General features: G+C 35.8%; 1 protein-coding gene and 2 long non-coding RNA genes across 5 annotated transcripts in view; 1 reads left to right on the top strand and 2 right to left on the bottom strand.

The window, feature by feature from the left end:
* The window catches only part of LOC129420279 (uncharacterized), a 135,798-nt gene extending 126,327 nt beyond the window's left edge, over positions 1-9,471 (bottom strand). For all 3 annotated transcript variants that reach the window (XR_012369187.1, XR_012369186.1, XR_012369188.1), the window contains exon 1: positions 8,987-9,471. This is a non-coding gene — a long non-coding RNA (uncharacterized lncRNA). The remainder of the gene's footprint in view (positions 1-8,986) is intronic.
* The window catches only part of LOC141363678 (uncharacterized), a 416,667-nt gene that overhangs the window by 80,952 nt on the left and 308,590 nt on the right, over positions 1-27,125 (top strand). The window lies entirely within an intron of this gene.
* Positions 17,374-27,125, bottom strand: part of LOC129420278 (zinc transporter ZIP11) — a 199,763-nt gene continuing 190,011 nt past the window's right edge. The window contains exons 8-10 of the mRNA XM_073866580.1: positions 22,027-22,116; positions 18,203-18,370; positions 17,374-18,102 (exon numbers count right to left, since the gene is read on the bottom strand). Coding sequence (XP_073722681.1) covers positions 18,024-18,102; positions 18,203-18,370; positions 22,027-22,116 — 337 coding nt within the window. The 3' untranslated portion in view covers positions 17,374-18,023. The remainder of the gene's footprint in view (positions 18,103-18,202; positions 18,371-22,026; positions 22,117-27,125) is intronic.

Genomic DNA, 27,125 nt, shown 5'->3' on the forward strand with positions numbered 1-27,125 from the left:
TTACATACCTGTCTTATTAATAAAACAATATGAGGGAGATGCGCCCAAAAAAAGCAATTTAAGGAATTTCCCTCATATAAAAGGCAATATAAAAACAGGCATGCAATGAACAGAATATCGTAATGAATAAAGGGTTTTGTTAATTGGGTAGGGTAAAGTATACGCACATGGAGGCGCACCTAAATGAAAGTGCACAGGTGATGGGGGATATTAATCGTATGGCCGAGGGAGAATGGAAAGATTCTGCGGCTTTGTGAACTAACAATTGAGATAAACGCAACGAGTAGGCTATGTTTCACTTTAGGCGTGTTCTTATGAAAGCAACAATATAAAAGCTTTACGTTAACTCTTTCACCGCCAGCATTTTTTTTTAAAGTTGCCAGCCAGCGCCAGCGTTTTTCATGATTTTCACAAAGGTTTAATGCCTTCCAGAAAATGTTCTTCTTTAAATATATAAACATACAATATATCAAATGAAAGAACATACCCTCTGCTTTCATACAAAAAAAAACACGTTTCATCATACCTTCAGTAGTTCTTTTGTAATCAGCTTTTGAATATGGGTAGGTTCTGCAAAAACACCACATTTTGAGCAAAAAGCAGAGATAATTCCATTTTTGTGACGGACTTTTCATAGAGATCCCATTCAGAGCGATCTTTAAAACAGACACGGACATGCAGGCGCTTGCCATAGGGCAATACTTCTGGGTTTAAAAAGTTGCGGTGGATAATAGCGGTATTGCGGAAAGACGGAAAATCTTGTCATTGGCGGGGAAGCGTTTTCTCTTAATTGACGAGATATCTCGTCAATGGCGGTGAAAGAGTTAAGTGCAGACCCTTAAAACCCTAAAAAACCGTACATGCTTATTAATAATATATTATAGTGTGTCGTAAATTTCGTGTATTTATATCAATGTCCTAATGCAGTAAACAACGTAAAGAATAAGCCTAAACGGAATATATTGACTTAATTCTCAAAATTTTAGGACTTTACTCTCATTAAATAACGACTTTATTCTCGTTAAATAATTACTTTATTCTCGAAATTATATTTATTCTGACTTTTTTCTCGTTAAATAATGACTTTATTCTCGAGATGGTTTTATTTTTTAATTTTAGCATTTTTGTATGTTTATATATTTAAAGAAGTATTTAAACTTGAAAATCATGAAAAGAGATGGTGCTGGCTGGCAACTTTTTTTTAAAAAGCTGGTGGGGAAAGAGTTAAAGGGATAGTTCACCCAAGAATGGAAATTCTGTCATAATTTACTCGTTGCTGGTTCTGCTGAACACAAATATGATTTTTTGTATTGAAGCAGTAGCACCATTGACTTCAATAGTAGGAAGAAATAATACTATGGAAGTCAATGGTGCTCAGATAACAGTTAAAAACATTGTGTTCAGCAGAACAATGAAATGAATATATGTTTAAAACAACATAAGGGTAAATAAATGATGACATAAGTTTACTTTTAATATTGAAGTGGGTTTTGGTAACAGTATTTTTAAGAATGAGTCAAGAGACTGCAATCTATTCGAACCTTTATTTACATGCTAACTTAATTTTATGCCTGTAAAAGCAATTGTGCTGGGAAAACTAAATTGTATACTTCAAACAATATCTGAATATCTTGCAGAAGCAGTCCTGCAATAAAGCTTATGAAAGCTATGTAAAGTTTTTTTTCTCCATTTCCGAATGATAACACACGACAGGTAACATGGAAATACCCTTTTGACAGAGCCCAAACACAATGCCTGTCGAGGTAAGCTTCAGTCGTTTCAAGCTCACCTGATATCCTAAAGCCAGACATAGGCCTAGCTGGCACACACTGCACCCCTGTAGTCTAAACCCTAATCCTATTAAAGCGGAACTAGGTATTACCGAGATCTAAAACGAACAAGCTCTCACAAAGCTGCTAACAAATGAAGAATAATATCAAGGAGCACCACCTCCCAAGACTTCTGGAAAAAATGGGTAAAGATATAGATGACAGTGCAGAGTAAAATGAGATGCAGCTGGTGCACTGTTTGTGAGCCACTGTAAACAACTACACTGTAACATGCATTGGGCAAGACCAAACAATGTAATCAGAGATTAAGAAAGATTGGGCAGGTATCTTGGGATCAAGATTATCTTCACTAAAAAGATTATCCATTGGTACATTCTCATAATTACCATTCAAGTAACTGCTTCAAGACAAGGCATATTGCACAACGATCTGCCTTTAAGGGATAAAATATCTGAGAAAGTGTATCAGAGAAGATTAGATTTGAATGGAAACTTGGAAGATGGAAGATTAGGTGGAAACTAAAAAGTAGCATACATACAAAAAGAAATGAAAACAGTCACTTCTGTCACTGCATGCCCTGTACTTTCTTCAAGGAATAATTATATAAACCTTTAGTAATGCCAGGATCAAATGCTCAAGGCATCGTTCATATCTCAAAATTGGATTATTAGATACGTTTCATTGAAGTATAAATAGTATTTATTTATTTATTGAGAAAGAAAATGGATTTAATGACACAACTGTTGACATGCAGTAAGAGTATACAGCTATAAACCATGTAGCCATCTCAACTTTTAAGAGACTTCAAGTGTCAGACAAGTTTGTGAGACATTGCTGGCATCTCTTCTGAAACTCTGATCACAGTATCAGATAACTACAGCCTGTTTCTTGGGAAAAGACAACAATAGAGAAGTATATAAAAAGTCTGTATTGTCTCCACCTTTTCCCATTGCTACCTAGAGAAACAATTAAGAAAATCAGTATCTCCTTTTTTAATCATTGCTTTTAGTCATTTGCTTTTAGTCATAGTCAAAAGTCACAAATTGGGAATGGTTACCTTAAGGTTCTGTTGGTTACAGAAAACACAAATCGCCTGAAGAGGGCATCATTTCCAGCTAAAAATTTGCATTGTTGAAGAATTCTTACATGTTGTACCCATCCTGGTACATGTTGTTTTCATGTGTCTGAGGTCTCTTTAAGAAAAATTATAATTGCAACTTAATAAATTGTTAAACCAAATGAATGATATATAAAAACGATGCTTTGATTTGATAAATGTGTATGTTTAATATGGCTGCTGAGCTTTCGTATTTTTGCACTGTTAAAAATGCATAATTTTGTCAAAGCTAGATATGCTAAGATATGCACAATAAACAATAATGCACAAACTTTCTTTAAGATTGTGTCCGCTCCTCTTGTTGCAATAACTTTTAATCATAGAGTACTGCTGCCATCTTCTGGCTAATCCTGTCATGTGTTAAGGAATAAAACTCCGTATTGAATACTGCAGAGTAAGAAAGGCTGAAGAGTTGACTGTATTTGTTGTTCTCTAGTTAAGCATGGTGGTGCATAACATCATGGTATGGGGATGCGTTTCATACTACCGTGTTGGGCCTATTTATCGTATACAAGGGAGCATGGGTCAGTTTGAATACATCAGAATATTTGAAGAGATTATGTTGCTCTTTGCAGAAGAGGAAATGTCCCTATGGCAATTGAGATAACAACCCCAAACACACAAGCAATCTTAGTCCCAAACAGAAAGGATTGAGGTTATGAAGTGGCCAGCTCAATCCCATGATCTGTACCTCATTGAAAGCTATGGGGTGACATTAAAAGGCAGTTTTTGAAGCAAATGGGCTGAAAAATCTGTTTCTAGGTGCCAGAAGTTGATTAACTCGATTTGACACAGATGTGCAACAGTTATCAACAACAATGGTTATGCAACTTAATATTAGTCATTCAATAGTTTAAAGTCAAGTTGAATCTTAATACATTTCTTCAGTTTACAGTTTTTCTGAATTGCTAAAACACTAAACCCCAATCCCTGAACCAAACTCATAGTGGCCTAAACCCATTTGTCAAATCAACTCTTTTTGCAAAATTCTAAACACAAACTTCTCACTAAAACACACATTTCACACTGCAATGCACTTGCCCTATAAATGCTAAACACAGGCAGGCAAAAGTTGAACACAACTACAACACCGTTATCATTGAGTAAACACAACAACTCAAAATTGCACACACTTTTTTCTAATGGTATTTTTTACCAATTGTGTGGACCGGAAACAGTCCGAGAGGCAGATGAAGAGCATGAGGAAGAAAAGGACACCAGAGACGACCCAACTGGCAAAATCTGCAGCTGGATTGCTGACCTCCCACAAAACACAAGTGCTGCTTACAGTAATATTGAAAACTTACTATTACTTGCAGTACTTACAGTAAAGTATTCACTACTGTATATTCACTCAACTAAACTTGTTATTGCAGTAATATAGATTTTTAACAGTATTTGTCAAGTGTGTTGTTATGTACAATAAACATGTATTTTTCTGTAAGCAGATCTCCTGGATGTTGTGTTTTCCATTTTTTAAGGTAGTGTCTAATGGATGCTTTGTAGTGTTTTATATTATAGACTTATGTGTGTATGATTTGAAAGCTTAGTTTGATTTTGAGCAAACCAAGTGAAATGGTTTTGAAGGAATTGTTTGATTTTGCTGGAAGAGTCAGGGGTTCTGTCAATTTTGTTTGAAATTGGGATTTGTGTTTAAGGTTTTGAGAAAATGAGTGATGGTTTCAAAAAATGTGTTTTAGCAATTCAGAAAAACTGTAAGTGTCTACAGAGTAAAATGATGACTGCTGTTTTTTTAAACACTATAACCTGGCTTTTGAACTAAAAGCACAATCATTTTGCTGAACTATAAACACTACTCCCCTGCTTTAACACATGAGTCAGATTTGGTTAACTGTTACTTCAAAACTCTACACACAAATCCCTACATTTCTCAGTGCTTACACCATCTGGTCATAAGGAAAGCACAAGCATTCAATACTGTTCACTCAAGTCAGCACTGCTTAGGCTCAATTAGTAAACAATTACCAAGGTGGAAACACTAAGAGTCAAAATTCAACACACATCAATCAGATTCTTCAATAGATAGATAAAAGGGCCCGAATCAGTTCACTGAGCTTTGGAACAATGGATCCACAGAGAAATGAAGGAATAAGTCGAGGTGAAGGAGGAAGAAAAGGAGGAGGGAGAGGAAGAGGAAGAGGGAAAGAAGGAGGACGTGGTGAAGGAGGAGGAAGAGGAGGGAGAGGAAGAGGAAAAGGAGGAGGACGTGGTGAAGGAGGAGGAAGAGGACTTGGTAAAGGAGTAGGAAGAGGAGGAGGAAGAGGAGGGAGAGGAAGAGGATGGAGAGAAAGAGGGAGAGGAGGCAGAGGAGGGAAAGGAGGAGGACGTGCTGAAGAAGGAGGAAGAGGACATGGTGAAAGAGGAGGAAGAGGACGTGGTGAAGGATGAGGTGAAGGAGGAGGAGGGAGACGAAGGCCGAGGAAGAGGACATGGTGAAGGAGGGAGACGAAGGGCAAGGTAGGTGACAAGCAGTCTCAGATGAAATTCGAGCCACTCTAGCTGACCATGTCCTTGTTCATGGTAAGACTATGAGGGAGGCTGAGCCTAATTTGAGTCGTTTCACCATTGCCTCCATCTTCAGAGGCTTCAGGGTGGAAAACAGATAGGTGTACTTACAGTAAGACTGCTCTGTACAGTAACTTTAGTGTGCATACACTGTTGGACTATGCTACTGGAATACAGAAATGAATCAAATTGCCTTCCATACAGATCGACATATCAGTAGATGAATGCCAGGGGTGGATCATGTAAGAGGATTTTACCCTCGCTGTTTAGCTAGGACCAATATAGACTGTGATGTGGATGAGATTCTCTGGCCTGACCCAGAAACAAAGACGGGATGTTGAGAAGAATTTTTTTATTTTACAGTTGTGCTGTGTAGCAGATGAATGAATAAAAAATGTGCTAATGCATACATTGATTGTGTCTTTTGTGGTCATGTGAAAAGGTTTTTGAGGGGAAAACCACAAGCAACATAGCTTGTTTTGGATATATTGTTTTGATTTTATAGCACCAGTGTGTAATACTATGTTGTAGTGTGTGTGTTTTTGAACGCTTGTGTGTGATGTCTGAGAGAAAAGTTTGGTTTTTCAGCAAGAGTGAATGATTTGAAATGTAGAGCTTCATTTAGAATTGGGTGAGATGTTATGGATTTGTGTTTACTTTAAGAATATGAGGCATAGTTTCAAGAAATGTGTTTAAGCAACCGAGAAAACCTTTAATATATTTGCTTTGATTTGTTATTGAATGTGTAATGTTTTCAATACATTTAAAATAAGGAAATAAATCAATTTATAACGTTTCTGCACTTTTTACACTTTTATTAGTATACGGCACAATTGTATATCCATTACAAATATAGGAATAATTGCTTTCATTACAAGTTAGTAATAAAACAAAACATGTCCGATATCTTAGATGACAATATTTGGTGGTTTAAATACTTATGCAATGTCTTGCTTTTTTTTTAAGTTTTCAAGCATCATTTATTATTTTTCATAAGTGCAAATTTCAGAATTGTCACATCCATAAGATCCTTCCCATTATTTATTAAAATATGTATGCATCTTTGTGAAAAAAAGTAAATGAGTAAATACAAAGATAGACAAAGACAAAGAGACAGACAAAGAGATGCTAACAATTAATATGCTGTCCTTATCTCCGTGTGATTTAAAAATAAAACAGCCGTAAACACATTCAGCGGGGCCGTGCACAAACATTTTAAGGGGCAGTGGGCAAACCAAACTGGCACACAGTCTTAACTATTAATTAACTAGTAATTAACTTCTCTGTGTACATCCCTGACATTCGCTATATTTTGTGACTTTATTTATTACTGTAAAAGGGTATGAAAGATCTTCATCTTGACGGATAGCTACTATAATCCTTGTTAGGCAAGAAGAACCTTAGAGACTAGGAAACAGCTCCTAAATGTATCTTTCACTATCATTAGAATTCATTTTCTATTTAAATAATAGGAGCATCTGTCCATTCATAACTTAAAAAAAAAAAAATCTTAGTAAAAACAGAATAATCATATATGTATGACTAGTGTAATCCTACCAAGTATAAAATTCAAAAGAAGTGCCAGTGCTGGCTGAGTACCAGCAGATGGCGACAAACATGCTGTTGTAAAAACACCAAAAAATCTAAATGGAATTAAAGAGTGCACCACTAACAGTAACCACCAGAGAGAAGCAGAGACCAGCATAACATTATTTTGGACAGTCATTCAGGTTCATCCACTGTCCCACACTTGAACTCTAACACTTTGCCTTCATCCACAGCTTTAACTTATTTCAGTGTGCATGCTGCAACTTTGTATTTATTTCCCCCCCTCAGAATAAGACTTGTTAGTGACCACGCTTTCTATTCAGGGGGATCAGTACAGAATTGATGTGGGCATGAAAGCTGAGTAATTTACTGTGTAATTTGCAGTGGCAGTTTTTTGGCCAATTATAGACAAACAGACAAGGATTAACCCTCCAGGTTTTAAATATGTGCAGACAGAAGTTACTCTACAGATATATCTGGTGTTTTGTTTGGCCTCTACATCTAAGATCTTACAATAACATAAAGCATTAGTAATAAAATTGAATAAACTGAATATTAACTCAATCTTTTGAAATACTCCACACCCAAAAAATTCACCTCCATGTTATTTTCCTGTAAAACTTTATACAATGAAACACCAAAGGAGATATTTGTAAGAATTTCTTTACTTCTGTTCTCTACTTCATATGATAAAAGTAAATGGTGAATGAGGGCCTTTACACTCTAAAAATACTTTGCTGCCTTAAATGTTTTTGTTGAATCAACTTGGATTTACAAGTCATTTCAAATAACTATTATTTATCTTGACTAGAGATTAGTTGTTATAACTACAGGTGACTTGTTATAACTTATAAAATTAAGTTGACTTTTCTCAACTATATTTTATAAGTTGTGACAACTCATTTCTGTTGACATGACTTGTAAATCTGAGTTGATTTAACAAAAAAAATTTTTTTTTTTACAGTGTGGGTTGTAACATTCTGCCTAACATTATTTTTTGTGTTACTCAAAAGTTTCGAAAGACATGAGTGTAAATAGATGATGACAGAATTTCAAAGTAAATGACCCTGTCCCATCATGCCATCCTAGGTGTATATTACTTTCTTTTCAAACACAGTTTCATAATGAATAATATCCTGGCTACTTTCAGCTTTATAATGGCATTGAATAGTGCCCCATTTTTAAAGCTACATAAAGCACATGCATTCATCAAAAAAACGAATCCATTTAGTTATAAAATCTTTTCCCAAGTGAAGCGATGTGTTTTTGTAACATTGGGTCATGGGATGGCTAGAAGGTTAGTAAAATATGAGCTAATTTTCATTTTTAGGGTGAACTATTCCTTTAAGGATTGCCAACTTAAACTGAAATTAACAGATTGCGCAAACTGTCCAATGTAACATACAACACAAGTGGCATATTGCCCTGACCTCACTGTACACCTTAAGATCACAGTTAAGTCAAATCAAGATTGAAATCTAACTCATTGTATAGCCTTATAATAATTAATGAGTGTTTAAAACTAGTATAAAACCACATTTCATTTATGGACAGATAACTCCTGAAACTCCAACTCCCATGTGACATATCACAGTTTTCCCTTCATAAAATAGCTTCTTATAGGCTACTTAAAGTCACATCGTCTTTATCAGACCTCATCAGGTTGGTATTCCCAAAAGTGCAAATAACAAATTAATGTTTATTAATAAATGTATTTATTTATCTATATATGTATTAAATTATTAAGAAATCCGTTCATGCGAGTACAATTCACATTCTCTATAAGTTAGTCTGCAGGTGCACGCGATCAATGAACACCAACAAAATATACACATAAAACAAATTACCTCAGCTCCAAAGCACCGTTTATTGCCCAGTTAATGTACAGTATATTCAAAAAGTAGTTTTTAAGTAGTGTTCGAGTCAGCAGTGTGTTAATTTGTATACTGTTTCTATTTCTTTTGTGTATGCTGTCGGTTTATAGTATTAAATCCATACACCTTACCTTAGATGAGCATTAAATGTTCTCCTCAGTTGAACTTCTGCAGCCATCGTCCATTTATTTATGAATCCCACCGAGAGCAATGCTCGTGATTTCCATAATGCCATTACACATCCGTCAGGAAACATCAGCCATTTGCATCTGTTTCAAAACAATCCACTATTCACATTTCAAACGATCAATCTGGCGCCTCTTTACAGTCCATTGAAGCCATGCTTCTCATCCCCTTGCAAAACCGCATCACAACTGTTATAGTCACCCAAAAAGTCACTCCTCAAGTTAACAGTTGTGTTTAAGTAAGCAATCCGTTATAGAGTAAATCAAGTTAAACCTCGCCAAAGACAAAAACTGTCCTAGAAGTTAAAGGCAAAAAGCAATGTGTAATAATCTGACAGAGATTTCTACGCTGCATCCAGCATGAGAAGTTCGAGCCTCCGAAAGTTCCCAAACTCAACAAGTGCGCCCTTCATTCCACACACACGACACGAGCGCTCGCTACGGCGCCGGTGCACCATGGGATATGTAGTCTGCGACAATATCACTCGTCTTTACAATGTGTGTACAGTATGAGCAGGAGGACATGGCATTGTTGGGTAACACTTTACTGTACTTGAAGGGGTGTGCATAAGACTGACATGAAACCTTCATAATCATGACACGGAATTTTTATGCATGTATGACAACTGTCATTAAGAGTATTTTGCTTAATTATGTAATTTTTAATGCAAAGATGACATTATTTGAAATGTATTGGTTTATGTCAAGTTGTCATTACATTAAGACATCATAACTTGTCATAAACATGACATAACAGAATAATTATCAATCTTATCAAAAACACAAAATTTTATTAATTTAATGTAATTCACTGTTTTTGCAGCAATGTGGACCCACACTGTATGGCTAAAAGCATAATTGTACTTTTTTCATTTAATTTCAGGTGGATCTGTCTCCAAATGCAATAAAATATATTTGTACCCAATTTTAATTAATTAATTGTTTGAGGAAACTTAAAAAAAAACATTATGAACTGAAGAATATTCACAATTATTATTATGACAGAGTATTAACACTATGTCAGGAGCAGGAGACAGAAGAACCCAATTGCAGACGGTGTTGGGGTAAACAGAAAACACTTTAATAAATTCACAGGAAATTAAAGCCCACGTGGGGGCAAAATAACACTGAACAAGACACTTCACTAATGGACAAACTACACTAGACAAAAGACTTCACACTAACTGGACTTGACTAATTTAAACACTAGATTGACAAGACTAGAACTGACATGAATAGTACAAAATGAATCAGCACAGGACCATGGACACAAAGGGATTTAAATAGCAAAAACTAAACAAGATAACAAGGGAGGAACAGGTGATGGAAATAAACTAATGATTAAACAATTAACAGGGAGAACAAGGGGGCGGGGTCAGGAGACGAGACACCGAAGGCACATGACTCTAAACACAAGATCATGAGCCTTCACACAAGACATGGGACTGTCAGAACCCAGCCATAATGACAAGACACAATATTAAACAGGATACAATGGCCGGACCCTGACACACTAAATGACATTTTAATGACAAATTCAATTTGTACCACTGTTAGTTGAGGTCAAGAAAAATATTCATGACGCTGTTATAAAACTATTTGACAGAGTAGAGTATTAATACTTAATGACATTTTAATGACAAATTCAATTTGTATCACTGGTAAAAAAAAGTTGTCTTGGTAATGTCAAATTGTCATGACAAGTTATGATGATATATTGGTTTATGTCAACACTCTAAAAACAAACGGTGCTAAATGGCACTAAAAGTGGTTTACTGGCTCATAATCAAAGGGGAACCATTGTAAGTACCATATAGCACCTTTGTAGTACCTGTGTAGCAGCTGTGTAGAACCTTATTGTGCTATGTAGAACCATATCTGGTGCTATATGGGGATGCATTATCACCCCCAGTCAGATGGTTCTTCATAGGTGCTTTATAGGTGCTATATAGCGCTAAAAATGGTTCCCCTATGATTACGAGATACTAATCTTTGGCACTGGCTTATTTTAAGATGTCAGTGCAAGTTATTTTCAATTGAGACAGATCAAACATGCATTTTATTCTAGCCTTAAGCCTTGTCTGTGAAACCAGAGGTATAAGTCCTAACCCTGCTGGAATAGGACTGGGATATTTTGTGAACTTTGTCCTCTAAATCAGTGGTTCTCAGACTGGGGGTTGCAGGATGCTCCCATGGGGCATAACTTTAAAACTCAGAAAAATACACTAGCCAACAGCTATACATTGTATTATAATTTAATATTTTTTATTCAATTCAAATTTCAAGTTTTACATTGTTTTATGTCATTAATTTCCTTTGGGGGAGGCCACGAAGGAATGCACCGTACACAAGTGGGGCTGTACGCGAAAAAGTTTGAGAACCACTGCTCTGAACAAATTCTTCATATTTTTTAAAAGCTCTTGGGTAAACAGATTAATACAAAATATATAATGTAGGTTACATTTTTTGTAGCTATACATTTCTTAAGGTAAAATTTGAATTTGTAGAAAAAATATAGGCCTACACACACACAGAAAAAGGGTACAAAAGTGGTACCTTTTAAAAAGGTCCTAATATGTACCAGAAGTAAAATGTTGGATCAACTTAAAAATACTTAAAATTGGTAACATCTAAAAATGGTGACAATTAAGTTTCACATTTTACAGTGTATGGTACCATATGCACCTTTTGACAACTTTTGTACCGTCTTGTACCTTTATTTCTGAGAGTGCACACAACACATATAAAGGTAAGTGCCTGGTCAAGAGAAGATTTATTGAATAACACGCTCACCCACGCACATATTTCTGGATTGGTGGGCTTGTCCAAGTTGCATTACTGCGTGACCGGGAGGCAGGGTATGAAACACAAAGACATTGTATGCAAGTCTCCACACTTTCTCTCTCTGTTTAACCCTAACACATTCCTTTACACATGCCATAACCACAACCACCCAGATTCACCACTTCAGTTATTTAGCTAACTTTGCCAGATTTCACAAATAAAAAAAACGAACTTAAAGGCTTTTTCTACATTATCTAGGTCAGTGATGACAGCCAGAAGGCAACTAAAAAACCTCAAATATTTGTTATGTGTGTGATTTGTTTAAAACAGAGAAACAAATATTCAGAATGGTCAGTTTATAAGCATTTCTAATACTGAAGTACATTTTTCCAAACACTTCACTGAGCTTTCTTTACAAAAAATATATTTTTGTTGTTGTTTGTGAATTAGATTTTTTCTAATATTAATTTATTTAAATTTTTCACACAAAAGAAACCAAAAGTCTTTAACTAATTGTCATTTTGCCACATGCACCATGGTAAAGATCACAAACGTAATTGACTCATTTCATATATTTTCCCATTAATTTAAAGAAATTAACTGAAACCTCAATAACATAAGCAGCTCTCTGTTTTTTTCTGTGAATTTTTATTGATCTGCTTCACATAGTATTATACATTAAAATGGAAATGATAGTTCACTTTTACTTTTCTGTGTCTGAGGCAGCGCTGATAAGGGGGCGTCTGAAATACAGAGGGGGGTGATCACATGAATGCATATAATTCTCAAGTCAAGCAACCAATCAAAATTCGACCTTGCCTCACATGTCTTTAACTAAAATATTGCTATTTTAGCTTATTATTCACTCTATGAAGACAATACAGGCAAAGGTGATTTTTATAAATAGCACATTTTATCATTAAAATCCCATTCAACATTAATGGTGAGGTGGTGCCGTGGTGCCGGCCCTTGTCTGAGGAAGTCTTTATCAGTCCTGAAAAAAATGCATACCCGTGAAACATTTCTCAACCAATCAGAAAAAGCATTAGACACCCCCGGGGTACAATTTTCAATAATATTTTTTAAATATACATAACATTTTGGATTTTTAAAGATGTGTTAATTGTTAATTAAATAAGTAGTAATAAAATGATTCATAATTTAGTAATTTCTGTCAAGCTGTAAATGACGGACTAGAAGCAGACATATAGGCCAGGTTTTCTGACTAGGCCTTAGTTAAATTATTTTTTATAAACATGCCTTAGAAGTAGACCTTACTGGTAAGTTTTGTTTTGCTTGCAACCACAGCTCAACCTGGTACATACCCCGGTTTCACAGACAACGTTTAAGGCTCATTCTGGACTGAAACACAAGTTTGAGCTTTAGCTAAGCCTTGTCTGTGAAACCAGGCCTTAGGAGTTAATGCGTTAAAATTGTGAATTGAAGAGAATTAACTGATAGATGAAGAGAATTTTGAGTGCAAGCTCCCTTTAACTCAAAGACTGATGAAATCTTTTAAGTAGGATTTTAATGTGATGAAGTATTGATTTTAGCATTTTATTTAAGACTCAGCTAATCAAAAAGTGTCGTCTAATCAGAGGCTGGAATTGAATCCACTGCAGTTCATTTCAAGACTTTAAATGGTTTTGCGGCAACATTACAATGCATGTCCCATAAATATGTGATCACAGCATGCTAAGAATCTAAGAAGCTTAGGAAGAAAAGTCTCTTCAAAGCATTTTATAATTTTCCTGTTTGTATCTCATTTCTTTGTATGTCATTTATGGCCAATTTCCGTGTAAGATATAATGGCATGTCTGCTTTAATATGATGCTGTCATTTATTTACTGTAACTAAATTAATAAATGTCTTATGGTTTCAGAAGTATATACCTTTTAAGCAGGTTATCTAGATTTATTGCCCTTTATATAAAACATTGAGGTAGGCAAAAGCGTTTTAATGGGAATGGCAGGTTTTTCCTGAAAATATGTTTTTTCTTGAAATTAATTGGGGGGGGGGGGGTTAATGTTTTTTATGCATTCTGACTTATTAGCACAGTTATCATCATGCTTAACAAATGCAAAGTGTCAAAAAGCAGTTAAGCGTTTGACAGAGTATTTGTGGGCCAAACTCCTGCAAGTTTCATAAATTTTTTTTGTTTCCGAATATGGGTACCATGTACTGTATCAGTGACCCCATATTGGCACTTCCTCCCGAAAAGCACAACTACATGTCAAGAAAAGTGAGAATGCTTATCATTAGCATTGTTCCTTCAAGGAGAAGTCACAGGCATCGCTGCACGCAACAACCATGCCACAAAAGAAGTGTGTTTTTGGATGTAAGGAGCCTTGTTCAGCTTTCCAAGTAAGCCAGCCTTATGAAAACAATGAATATAGTTTGTTTATCCCTGGTAGCAGCGAAGCATGAGTGTTTCTTTTGCGCTGGATTTTGTTAAAATAGGGTGGTCCCAACCGGGTCATGAGTAGCAGGCGGTAAGTAAAACTGCATCAAATGTCTGTGTTTTGTTGGCAATTGGTGTAGCTTTATGATGTATTGCATACCACACAGTACAGTACATGCAAATACACTTTCTACATGTGTTAAAAAATTGAATTGGACTGTTAAACAATTAAACAGCAGCAAACCACACTGAAAAAACGAACTTTTTGGTGTAGTAATATTTATTAGATTAACTCTCATAATTTCTACATAATAATATTAACATTTATTGAGAACTAGATTTTCCTAAGTAAAATGATGATAAATACACAATTAATTCATGTAAAAATGAACTGTGTGGGAATAGTAAGTCTTATTAGATATTTTCTTGTATTATTTAACTGTTTTATAGTCACTGCACATAGTCCTAAAATAAATAAGTAAATTTTAATCAAAAACTTTAGTTACATTTATTTGCACATGTTGTAAGGAATACCCACAATTCTTTGCGCCTGAATATTTTTATTTTTTAAGCTTTATCACAGAATAAGAACTGATAAGAACTTTAACTACTTAAATATTTGTTAGCAAAATGTCATAAAGGTTTAAGCTCTTATATTATTGATGTTGTTTTGTTGTAAATAATAATTTTGTGCAGTCACCGTTCAGGTGATCAGTGTTTCTTTACATGAAGCCTGTTCAGAACATTGAATTGTAATTCTCTCCACAGTGCTGACAAAGCATGTCAGAAACACAGTCTGTGTGCGTCTCTGCTCCAAATCAAGTCCACCCAATGACCGACCCGTTGTCAGTCATGAATTCTGTGCCACAATGCCATCTACAACACTAAAAATAACTAGGTCCTTAGGAATATGTTAAAGAAAATAACAAACAGAAAATATGATTTATTTAATATTATTAGGACAGCAATGCTTCAATTTTCAAAAAAAAAACCTAATAGACCCTACCCAAACGACCAAAACAAATCTACCCTCTAAATAAAATAATTAAGTAACATTTAATTAATTATTTAACATGTTTTATCATGCAATTTTAAGTAAATTTTATTTGATTTTAGTAGGTAAGTTTTACTTATAAAAAAGCAGTAAATTTTACTTAAAAAAAGTTTGTGCAAATTGTTACGAGGATTTTTTTAAGTAAATTTTACAAGTTGTTTTTTTCAGTGCACTTGCAGTTGCATGACCTGATCTCACAGTGAGTGAGTTGCAGTATTTCAAGTAATATAAAGTGCTTATTTTGGCAAATAGTTGTCATTCAGTTTGCACCCCATGTGAAATAGGAAGTGTAATGTTGCTACAGTATTTCAATCATGACCACACACGCACAATAGATACTTTTATTATTTGACATTTTTTATTTTTATTTGAATTTAACCCAAGTGAAAGTACTCAAAGCATGTACAGTAACTTAAGGAAAAATGTTCAGCAGATCTTTTAACTACTATTTTCATGTATTCACATTTCAGATGACAATCTTCCAAACTCTTAACAATAGGTCAGGCCATGAAACAAATGGTTTTTAATTTAGCTTTAATTGGTGCTGTGGTATCATGTTTCCAAATCCTTGAGCTATTCCTTTTGTAGGGCGAGAGGCTGTCATGAAGAAATGCATCAGATATGCAACAGTATATATTAGTTTAACATGACTGTGTGCTATGAAACACTAACATAAAAGCACATCAAAAACATAAGAGGAAACGCCAAAATATACATTCAGTTGCTCTCACATTCAATTCATATTTAAAGGGATAGCTCACCCAAAAATGAAAAATCTGTCATTTACTCACTCTAGTGTTGTTACAAATCTGCATACATTTAGTTGTTCAAACCATATGAGCCCTTTTCACTTTCATAGTATTAGTTTTTCCAATGGGGCTCATGATCATTTTAGTTACAAATATTCCTCAAAATATCTTCCTTCGTGTTCATCAGAACAAAGAAATGTTCAGAGCCAATGGTGTAGTGGGTAACGCTCCGACATGTGGTGCTTTCGCACTTTCGGCGACCCGAATTCGATTCCCGGCTCGTGTCATTTGCCGATCCCGTACCCGTCTCTCCTCCCTGTACTTTCCTGTCCTCTCCTAACCTCACTGTGTAATTAAGGCAAAAACTCACCGGTGGAGGTGCGTCAGGCAGCAGGTCGACCATCAGCCTGTATTTTGATAAATGACAAGACTGGATGAGCATCTGAGAAGAAACTGATCTCCAGACAGTCATTAACACAGTAAGTGCTCATTGAGAGAAGTACGTCACATCCACAACTTAACCACAAGCGCACCCTTCTGCACAATGGTAACCAAACAATTCGAAAAAATATATCAAAAACTCTTCTAAATCAATAAGATAAATGAACATTAAACACTATAAAGTATTTCTCTTTACCTAAAAATGCATAAAACAACACTTAATTTTAAAAATGACTCTTCAAAGGCAGCTGTATGCAAAGCATGCTGGGAAATACAGATCCACGGCTCAGTTAGTAATAGCAACAAAAATCATTCATGTGGTGCCAACATAAAATTATGAAGTTATTGTAATTTTTAAAATTTAAATGAATTGAACATGATAAAATTAAGTTGAGACAAAAATACAAAAATGTGTTGTATTAACTTATTTCATTAAAGTAAATTGGACAAAGTGCAAAAATATATATTTTTTGAGTGTCGCTAACATGATATTTATGTATTTATACGCTGTAAAGTTAGTTTAACTTAAAAAATTAAGTTACATTGTTGCCTTAAAATTTGTAGTTAATTCATCTTAAAAATATTAATCGACACAACGTTTTTGAGGTAACTAATATTTTTAGGTTAATTAAAAAAATTTAAGGCAACCAGGTAACTTACTTTTTTAAGTTGAACCAACAAATATTTTTTTACAGTGTATATAAAGCAGAAAAAGAATCTGTTTGTTCGGCTGGTATCAGTCCTGTATGATAAAAATAAAACTGCAAGTAAAAACTTGCTTGTACAACACAATAATGATGTATAGCTTATGGTAACAGTCTGCAGCCATAATAGGCTAATCCATGTACAGTCTATTTGATGTTCCCATCAATTAGTAAGAAAAAACAGCAAAACAAACAATCAATTCGTTTTTTAAGGAATTAGAAATTTTATTAAACCATTGAATAATATTTATACTCCTACAGAAAATGAAACTTCATTTATAACTTGTTCAATATGTTTCAGATGCAATTATGGAAAAGACAGAGTGAAAGATGAAACAGTAGTTCAGTAATAACAATGAAATACTAGATGAACATTAATGGATCCACTGAATCATAAATAAATGATTCACAGTGTAAATGAATCAATTAATCAAAGATGTAATGATCTGAATTTTCACCGGTTTTCATTATCAATTAAGTGCACAGCATTTCTGAGAGCATATGGATGGTAAGAGTTGAGTATAAATCTCACACATATTGGTCTACCCATGTAAACAAACACATATTATACAAATCATACCATACCTCAAAAATAAAACCCTAAATCATTCATTCAAGTTTTAATCATTTTTCAAGTATTGTCATTTTGTAAGCAATATTCCACCCTGTCTAACAAATGCGACTCATTCTTAAAATCAATAAAAATAACACAAATGTACATCAAATAAGTAAAAAAAAAAATACAACAATTATACCTATACACTAAGAAAAAAGGCTGCTTTGGTCGCTTTTTTCAGTGCAATCAGCTGATGTTCTGGAAATGGTTACACATTTCAACACATAGAAAGGGTCAACCAAGCCCCACGTCCAGTGACATCATTACGATGAAGCCAAAAATGGACGTCCAGGAGGCCAGCTTACCATTTCCACTATAGAACACAAAGACACAAACATCTGTTAATATAAAGTCAAAGTACAAGTAGTATGTGAACATCTGCAAAACGTCCAATAAAAACACTGCAAACTAACCTGACTTGTGCTTCGGGAATGATGTCATCGACCACTACATACACCATGGCTCCTGCGGCGAAGGCAAGAGCGTACGGTAGCAACGGCTCTGCCAGCACTACAGCAACAGCTCCTAACAACCCAGCCAAAGGCTCCACCATCCCACTGAGCTGTCCGTACCAGAAAGCAGTGACAAAACAGGCAAAAAAACATTTTGAAACACTTGCCCATCTACAGTAGCATCTCATTTATAACCCCAGTCTGATATTAACTTGAGAAATTGATGGAACAAGATAGCAACCATATTCTAAAATAAATCAAAAAAGATTTATAGGAAGGAATTAATCCACACTCTGTACTTGGATTATTACTAAGAAGGTTTATTACTGGATGTGTCATTATTTAACACAGTCTCACCCCATGTCGTCAACACTTGACGACACCCGACCACTCGTCAACATGCGACGCGGAGGGTATACCTTTCGCGTCATTTTTTGACGAACTGGGGACTTCAATACTATTACGTCCGTTGCATTCTCTTCTCCTATTTTCTTACCATTTTCGCGTCGGTTTAGGGTTAGATTACGCAAAATTAAACAGTGTACGCGAAATTAAACAGTGTACGCGAAATTAAACAGTTGTCACCTGGCGTTGGGGTTAGAAACAGTTGTCACCTGGCGTTGGGGTTAGAGTTAGGTTTGGGTAGGGATGTCATTATGTAAATCTAACCCTAAACCGACGCGAAAATGGTAAGAAAATAGGAGAAGAGAATGCAACGGACGTAATAGTATTGAAGTCCCCAGTTCGTCAAAAAATGACGCGAAAGGTATACCCTCCGCGTCACATATTGACGAATGGTCAAGTGTCGTCAAATATTGACGACATGGGGTGAGACTGGGTTATTACTTGGCTTCGGGATTTCTAGGTGTCTCACACATTTTTATCATTAAGATTTTTAATAAAAAAGATAACAAAAAATTTCATTCCAATGTACTTAAGCCTCTCTAACTTTTTTAAATTTTATCCTGGAAAATGAAGCACAACGTGTCTTCTTTCAAATGATATAATGTTTCAAATAATAGTTAAGCTTATACTCTAAAGAGTTCAGTAAAAACAACCATTTTAGTGAACGTAGGTCTTTTCATGGTTTGGGCTAGAGTGAGGGTGCTGGTAAAGAGGTTAAGTCAATGCTCACAGTAAGTAAAAATATGTTTATCAAATACAGTACCTTCGCTTGAAATACCGATATACTGATTTGTTGGCAGAATTCATTAAACGCCACAACAAATTTTCAGCAAAGTCCTCTAATGGGGCGCACACACCAAATTATGAATTCAACGATTTGCGAAACTAGATTTCATACAAAGTCAATACAAAGATGCGAATAGACATAAATAGATGCAAATTATGCGAACTTGTGAGGGAAATGTGAATGACGCGAATCAGTCTTCGCACAAGTTGAAAATATTCAACTCAAGTGAAAAATTTGCATGACACAAAGTTAAATCCCACAAGTAATCTATGTAATGCAAGCAATGCAGCATTAGTGAATAAACGACAGTATGCAAAATGACCACCTTTTATATTTAACTGATTCCCCGCCAGCCATTATTTAAAAAGTTGCTCACCAGCATTTTTTGTGATTTTCGCAAAAGTTTCACAAAATGCCTTCCAGGAAAATTTTCTTCCAAAAGTATCTAAACATATATCAAATAAAAAGAACAGACCCTCTGCTTTCAAACAAACAATAAATCAACAAACAAAACGGGGGAAAACCATATCATCCTATCTATATTTTTTCTCTGCTTATATATGGGTATTTTTCTTATACATATATAAATAAATATTAAATATAAATATTTTTAGCAAAATTTGAAATAATTTCATTTTTGTGAAGGAATTTTGTTAGAGATCAGATTCGGAAGGATTTTCAAAACATACACAGAGTTTAAAATTAGTAAATAATGTTTTGGCTTCAGTTTTTTTAAAATTGCAGTATTGCAGTATTGCAGATTAACATAAAAATTCTTTAGAAACACGTTTTTTTTATGCAAATGTTTTCTTTTAATTGACAAGATTAGGGCTGGGATGAGCGATTATTTTTTAAACAATTAATCTAGCGATTATTTTTTCGACGCATTGATTAACCTAACGATTCATTTTATCAGTCCCATTCGATTTCGATTTGATTCTCGATTATCTCCCCATTAATTAACTAATAGCAATTTATACATGTTGATTTACATATCTGAATGAAAAAAACATGAATTCCTTAAAGGCCATGATGTTTGAAAGCCAATGTTGATATTTGAAATCACCTAAACAAACACACCCCTACCCCAATAGAATCTGGACCTTCTGTTGATAGACCCGCCCCACACATACGCAACCCGGCATTGATTTGATTTGACTGGCTATAAGTGTGTTTTGGTAGTCGGCCCGTCTCCTTTTCCAAACCGTTTTTCAAACATCGTGGACTCCGCCTTTAACACTGCAACAAAAAAAGACTATACAAGTGCAAAGTAATGCATTCTTTAGAGGTAGCATTCAATAAAACATTTTGCAGCATTTGCAGCGCATACTGTGCAGTTAAGTAACAGCTTAAAAATCTCCAGGTCACATTACTTTTTTTTACATGCATTTATGAGAAAAACCATTTATGTGCCTTTTGATGGTCAGTGTAATTTTTATAACTTGATTTGTTTAATCCACATTGTTTTTGTGCTGTTATATAGTCCATGTAATGAGATATATAAACAAAATTATAGACTTAATAAGCACATTCATTATTAAATCTCTTTCTCTTAAGTTTATTAAGATAGATGAGGACTCATTTAGTGCTGGGCAGAGAGTCAATGACAGCGCAGTCTTCTGGCTACAGTGTGTTTTTAAATATTTCATTGCTTTCATGATTTTATGGTAAAATTACACTTTTTTGCGTCAACACACAAGAATTTAAACCATATACAAAGCACTGTCACTTTAATTGAGCTGACGCAGAAACGATCGAAGCACTGCTGCTACAGCGCCGTGAGCTCGCGCTGCTCATGCGTGCGGTGTTCATGCTTGTTAACATGGGCGTTGAATAAAAACATGCGCCGCTTACGCACTGCTCACACTTGCGAGGAGCAACTCGCATTGCTACCCTCCGGCTCCGCCATTTTGCGTCTAACGAATCGACGCGCATATTTTCCGTCAACGTATTTTTTGCATCGACGTAATTGATGACGTCAACGCGTTTTCACCAGCCCTAGACGAGATAACTTGTCAATGGCGGGGAAAGAGTTAAACTTGGGTCCCTTGTGAGTACTTGGATACTCACATTAGCACCCCCTAATGTTCTGTTTAGTGTCTTCATTTTTACATGTTGACTCTCATCATTTGCAATGTTTCAAGTTATCATTAGTGATTTTTCTACTGTTTACTATGTCTTGTCCAAAGAAGTTGGTTTTTTTAGAAGTTGCATGTACTTAGAGGATTTTGCAGTGAAATATTTCAAATTTGTTAAATACCCATGAAATGACTAAAGTGGCATTTGTGAAAATAAGGCATTTTAGTTACTGACTAAAAACCTAAACACAAGAACATGATAAATATGCATATTTACAAGAAAACGTCAGATGGACTTAGAGGGTTTTGCATCTGAACATCTCATGTGTTGTTAATGCTACTTTTTTGAATTTGAATAAAACAAATAATAAAATAAATTTTAGAATAAAATTGGATGTCTAGCTACAGCATTCACATCAAGAGTGTGCATGTGATGCCTTTAAAATGCAGTCCAGGTAAACAGCTCAGTTTCGGAACAGAACCTGTATGTATGTGTCTGGACTCACCAGAAGGATCGCCATGTGGACACCCCAGAACCTCTTAAGGGAAGACTCACTGCAAGGCCTTCTGGGAAATTCTGAATGCCAATCCCTATAGCCAAGTTTCTGTAGAAATAAAGACATTATCACAAAATTGATTTAATTTCACATCGTGACAGATCGTTCTGCTTGTTATGTGGTTTCGACACTCCATAACCTCGCAGCTCACTGAACTTTGCAAATTATCTCAGCGAGAGATTTAACAGTGAAGTGTGCCAGAACTGAGAAATGACTGTTGACTGAGTCTCTTCTCTCTGTGAGGGCTGTTATTTGTATCAGACAACTTTCCACAACAACTTTTAACGTACGGGTGTGTCTGCTAAGTGCTATACCACAAGACTCAGGAGAAAATAGGTTATGGATGGGGCATGAACTTGAAAGCTATTTTATCGTCAATGATACTCAAGCACAAACACATCTTCCAAGTCAAGATGACGGCACAACTGTGCAACAATGAGCGTGTTGTCAGGCAGATAAATGAGTAAGAATAACATTTCATTAGCAGTAAGCGCTAGAGGATGATTTAGATTTGCACTCGAGTGTTTTGGGAAGGCATTGGGGAGGGAGTTCCTCTCCTGAGGTTGTATGATGGTGGTCTCCACAACAGGCTGGGAGGGCCAAAACTGATAAGCGTCTCTTATGTGTTTGGCCTACGCTCCTCTTCGCAACGCAATTGCCCCAGAACTTCCCGGAACCTCCCGGAGCCTGCGCTCCACAAAGCAAGAAAAGCTGCTCTGTTTTGGGAAGACTGTTTTGACCCCCCCTTTTCACCACCCCCGACACTCTTTCATTGCCTTCTTCAATCTCTCCTGCTGTACGACGCGATCGCTGGCATGCGCTCAAGGTACTGCCCCCAGAGAAGTCCGATTAATGACAGCTAGTCACGGAAAGGCTTACAGCACACCAGTATACTGCTGGAGAGCGAGAACAAGATGGAAGAGAAAGGATCTGAAAAGCTCCACAGACATACCTTGCATCTTTTGCATAATAAAATCTGTGATGACTCTCAACAATAAACCAGATTTTATTTTGGATTCAATCTTAGTCTTTCAATTTTAGACATCGTAGAAAGAAGTCCACAAATCTCTGTTTTCACAAAGTGAAACAATCACACTTAGTGTGAGCATGTGATGAGTATGTGTCATCACATCACTTATTGGTGATTGAAGAACTGTACTGTTTTATCCATTACTTAAAGGGATAGTTCACCAAAAACAGAAAATGTCCTTTGATCCCCCATGACTTTCTTTGTTTTTCAGAAACCAATGCAATTTTTTTTAAAGTGTTCTTTGGAATTTTCTGGTTAATGTGGGAGTGGATGGTGACCAAGGCGGTCATCCACTCCCATAGTAACCAGAAAACATTTCCAGGTACAAAAAGACCCAAAAGTGTTAAATAAACTCCACTTGACTTGTGTCATATATTTTAAGTGCCTTGAAGAGATTCATGTTGTGGATATTGCTGTTGTTCCAGTTGTTACACATTATTGAAAGTAAACATTCTTACAACAGTTCAGACACAGAGAGGCACATCAAATAATGGATTATACTTTAGTTTGTTTTTCACCAAACCTTTTTCTAATCCTTCAGGACACCTAAAATATATTGCAAGAGTTGAGTTATTTGTTTGACTCCTTTTGAAGCTTGAAGAGTCACCATATACTCTCATAGTAACCATAAACCCCCAAACACTATTTTTTTTATAAATTCTGCAAATTAGGTTCTGAAGAACAACAAAAGACATTGAGGGACCAAACAACATGAGGGTCAATAATGACACCGTTCTTGTTTTTGGATGGAAAAAGACATTGGGGGAAACCAACGACATGACGGTGATAACAAATAGTGTCAAAGTTTGTATTTTTTGGGTGAACTTTCGATTTAAGTAAAGTGTGTGTATATAATGCAATTAAAACAATTTATTAATCAGCTTGTTGGAATGCTTGATTCTGATTGGCCGGTCGCAACATTTGCAGGTTTGTTATTCCCAGATAACAACCACTCACAACTAACACACAGTAACCTGGATGCTGCAGGTATGGTTTAATATTCACAAAATTAAATATAAATATGTATTTTAATAACATATATGTCATTATATTTACAAATGATTAAACCAAACTGTGTGTTCCTGACATTTGAGTTTCTTGTCTTATCTTAAACCCGAATAGGTTTTCCTTTTGTCTGCGTCGGGTCCTGATCACACTGTCAGGGCTTTTTCTGCAATAACCACCGGCTGCCTATACATTATCCCTTACATACGAAACCTAAATAAAAGTTCATGTTTTGAGTTTACTTAGCCAAAAAGTTGAGTAAACTTTAAGGGACACGTCACCGATTTGCATTAAGCTTTGTATCATTAGTCATGTTTTTAAATGGTCGTGCATCAACACCCCCAGGTTCCCCTGAGACGGGAGAAATAAAGATTTTAATGTTGCACTTCCTTCTTTCAATTATGTAAAAATCGTCATTTTGCGTCATTGAAAAAAGGAAGTGCTATGTCTCACTTATGCTACAGACCTATTACAGATCAATGATTGGGAAAATACACAAACATACCCGAGAAAAAATAAACAATACAGCAGCCATCTTTATGGAAGCTAAGCTGACAGACGATGTGGGGTGAACCAGACTTCATGTTACAATAACAGTGGAAGGTAATCGATATTTTTTTTATTTAGTTAAATTAATATGGACATAGCAATAACATTGGATAAACCAGATGCATTGTTTAAAGTGTTATAGCACATGTGCTAATTTTCGACACTTGTCCTGATATGAAAGAGGGTGATTTCGCAAGCGTAATGCTCTAATCCGCTGTTCATTGCACCTTTATGAGCCACAATACAGCAAAGAGCTGAGGCCAACCACACAAGCTTCGTACTGTATATGGACAGCGGCATCCTGGATACATATTTTAGAATCCTATACTGGAAGCGACAGCCAAAGCCTGCAGGAATAAACGGACGTCTGACTATAAAGTGAGTGTTTCAATTTTCTTTCTTACTAAGGTGGCATTTATGCACATATTAGCATACAGCTAAGCGGTGTTCTGGATTAGTGGGAGTGGCTTGCTGAGCTGTGCATAGAGACAGAGCGCAGTTATGCAAATTTGAAAACAACGTCCACAGCAGTGTATTTTTCATTTTATTTGGTTTTAACTTTAAAAAAGAATAGGCAATATTATGCCAGGATGACAAGTGGGAAAAACTATTTTGACAATTACCATAAGCCTTTTCATAATGAAAGCGATGCGGTTCGACGCGCTTGTTTTTCCAGGTGCATCCGCGAAATGTGAACCGCCCCTAAGGCTCACCAAAAGAAAAAGCTTATCTCCACGTCAGCACCCGATGTGTGTAATCAATGGCCACGTGACGTCGACCAGCGTAGCCCAAGCCTAGGGTTCGGTGGAAAAAAAATCTAATATTCAGCCGAACCCCAACCCTGTCAAAAAGCCAAGTATTCGGTCGAATCCGAATCCTGGATTCGGTGCATCCCTACTTTTTCCATGTTTAAGTGCTATAATTGGGTTCCCAGTACTTGTATCAACCTAGAAAATATGTAAAAGATCAACACAGTAACTTAGTTTTGGTAAACCATTCTCTGCAAGCATGTGAAAAAATAGATCATTGAAATTTGGCTCTCCTTGTGATGTCAGAAGGGGATAATACCGCCCCTTAATCTGCACTATCCAACCACGCCACTGCCATTTAGTGCAGAGATCAACTCATTTGCATTTAAAAGGACACACTTAAAAACAGCACATTTTTGCTCACACCTACAAAGTGTCAATTTTAACATGTTAAAATTATTATGTATATGATATTTTGAGCTAAACTTCACATATGTACTCTGGGGACACCAAAGACTTATTTGACATCTTAAAAACGTCCTGTGAAATGTCCCATTTAATAAAGCTGTGTAGCAAGTTTCCTTGGAATTTTAAAACAAGTCAACTTTTTACTTTTTTACAGTGAAGTTACAGGTTGGGTTGGACTGACAACGGTATCATGCACTTTGTTTTTTTAAGGAGACACCCTGTCTCACTTTCAGAAACTACAGTGATCACTGTGTTTATTCTTTTTTGTATAGAAAAGTGCAGCTCTCACATTTTGAAGGGAAAATTACAAATTTCGAGCAACACGAGACTGGACAGAAGATGCTAGATTAAAGCACATTATCTGCAGAAAGTGTTTCTGGATTGGACTTCCCAAATTAAGGCATGTCATTTTCCTTCAGCTTCACAGACTTCTTTTTTAAAGCTGCATTAAAAATATACTTGCTGAAAAAATAACAGGGCCTGAGCTCGCTTGACTGATACATGACCCTGTTTCATTTACATTAACACATTTGGCAGAATCTTTTATCCAAAGCGACTTACAGTGTATAAGTGTTCCCTGGAATCAAACCCATGACCTTTTGCACTGCCAAAGCAATACACTCCCAACCTTGGTAACAATGTGACAAATAATTTGCAAAAAGAAAAGTAAAACATAAACATTTAATGCATAAAAAAGATATCAACTTTTGAGAAGGGTGAACTGAACTCGCTCACCCAACCTCAAAGTCCATGAGGTACAGTATGTTCACACAGTGTGGGGAGCGAACTGGAAACAACAGCCCTTCTCACCATTACAGAAACATGTTTTCCCATCCCCAGGAATTCTTCTCTGGCATATTTCACTCCTTTGAGGCAGGTCTATTTCTGTGTGTGGAGAGACTCTATTCACCCACCTCTGAGGACAGGCTTAAGGAACCGCAACTTCTCCGCATTCACATAAGCACTCTTGCTAGTAAAATAGGGTGGAGATCTCAAATTGTAGAACGCTAACATGCACTGCGCAGTGAGACTTTTGCTTTTCTTAGCACTGCATACTTCATTACAATCTTACAATTAAAGTAAGTGAACTCCTATAGCTGAAAAAGAGAGTGTGAGGGTTTGTGTGGCATCGCATAGCTATGCGAGTACAAAGTCTCTATTAAAACAAAGAAAAAGAAAAAAAAAACATAAAGGGAAACATTCCAACATTATTGCAAAAGCAAGAAGCCTCCATTGAGAAGAGAAGACAGTGGGTC

Source organism: Misgurnus anguillicaudatus, chromosome 4, assembly GCF_027580225.2.
Source record: "Misgurnus anguillicaudatus chromosome 4, ASM2758022v2, whole genome shotgun sequence".
NCBI lineage: Eukaryota > Metazoa > Chordata > Actinopteri > Cypriniformes > Cobitidae > Misgurnus > Misgurnus anguillicaudatus.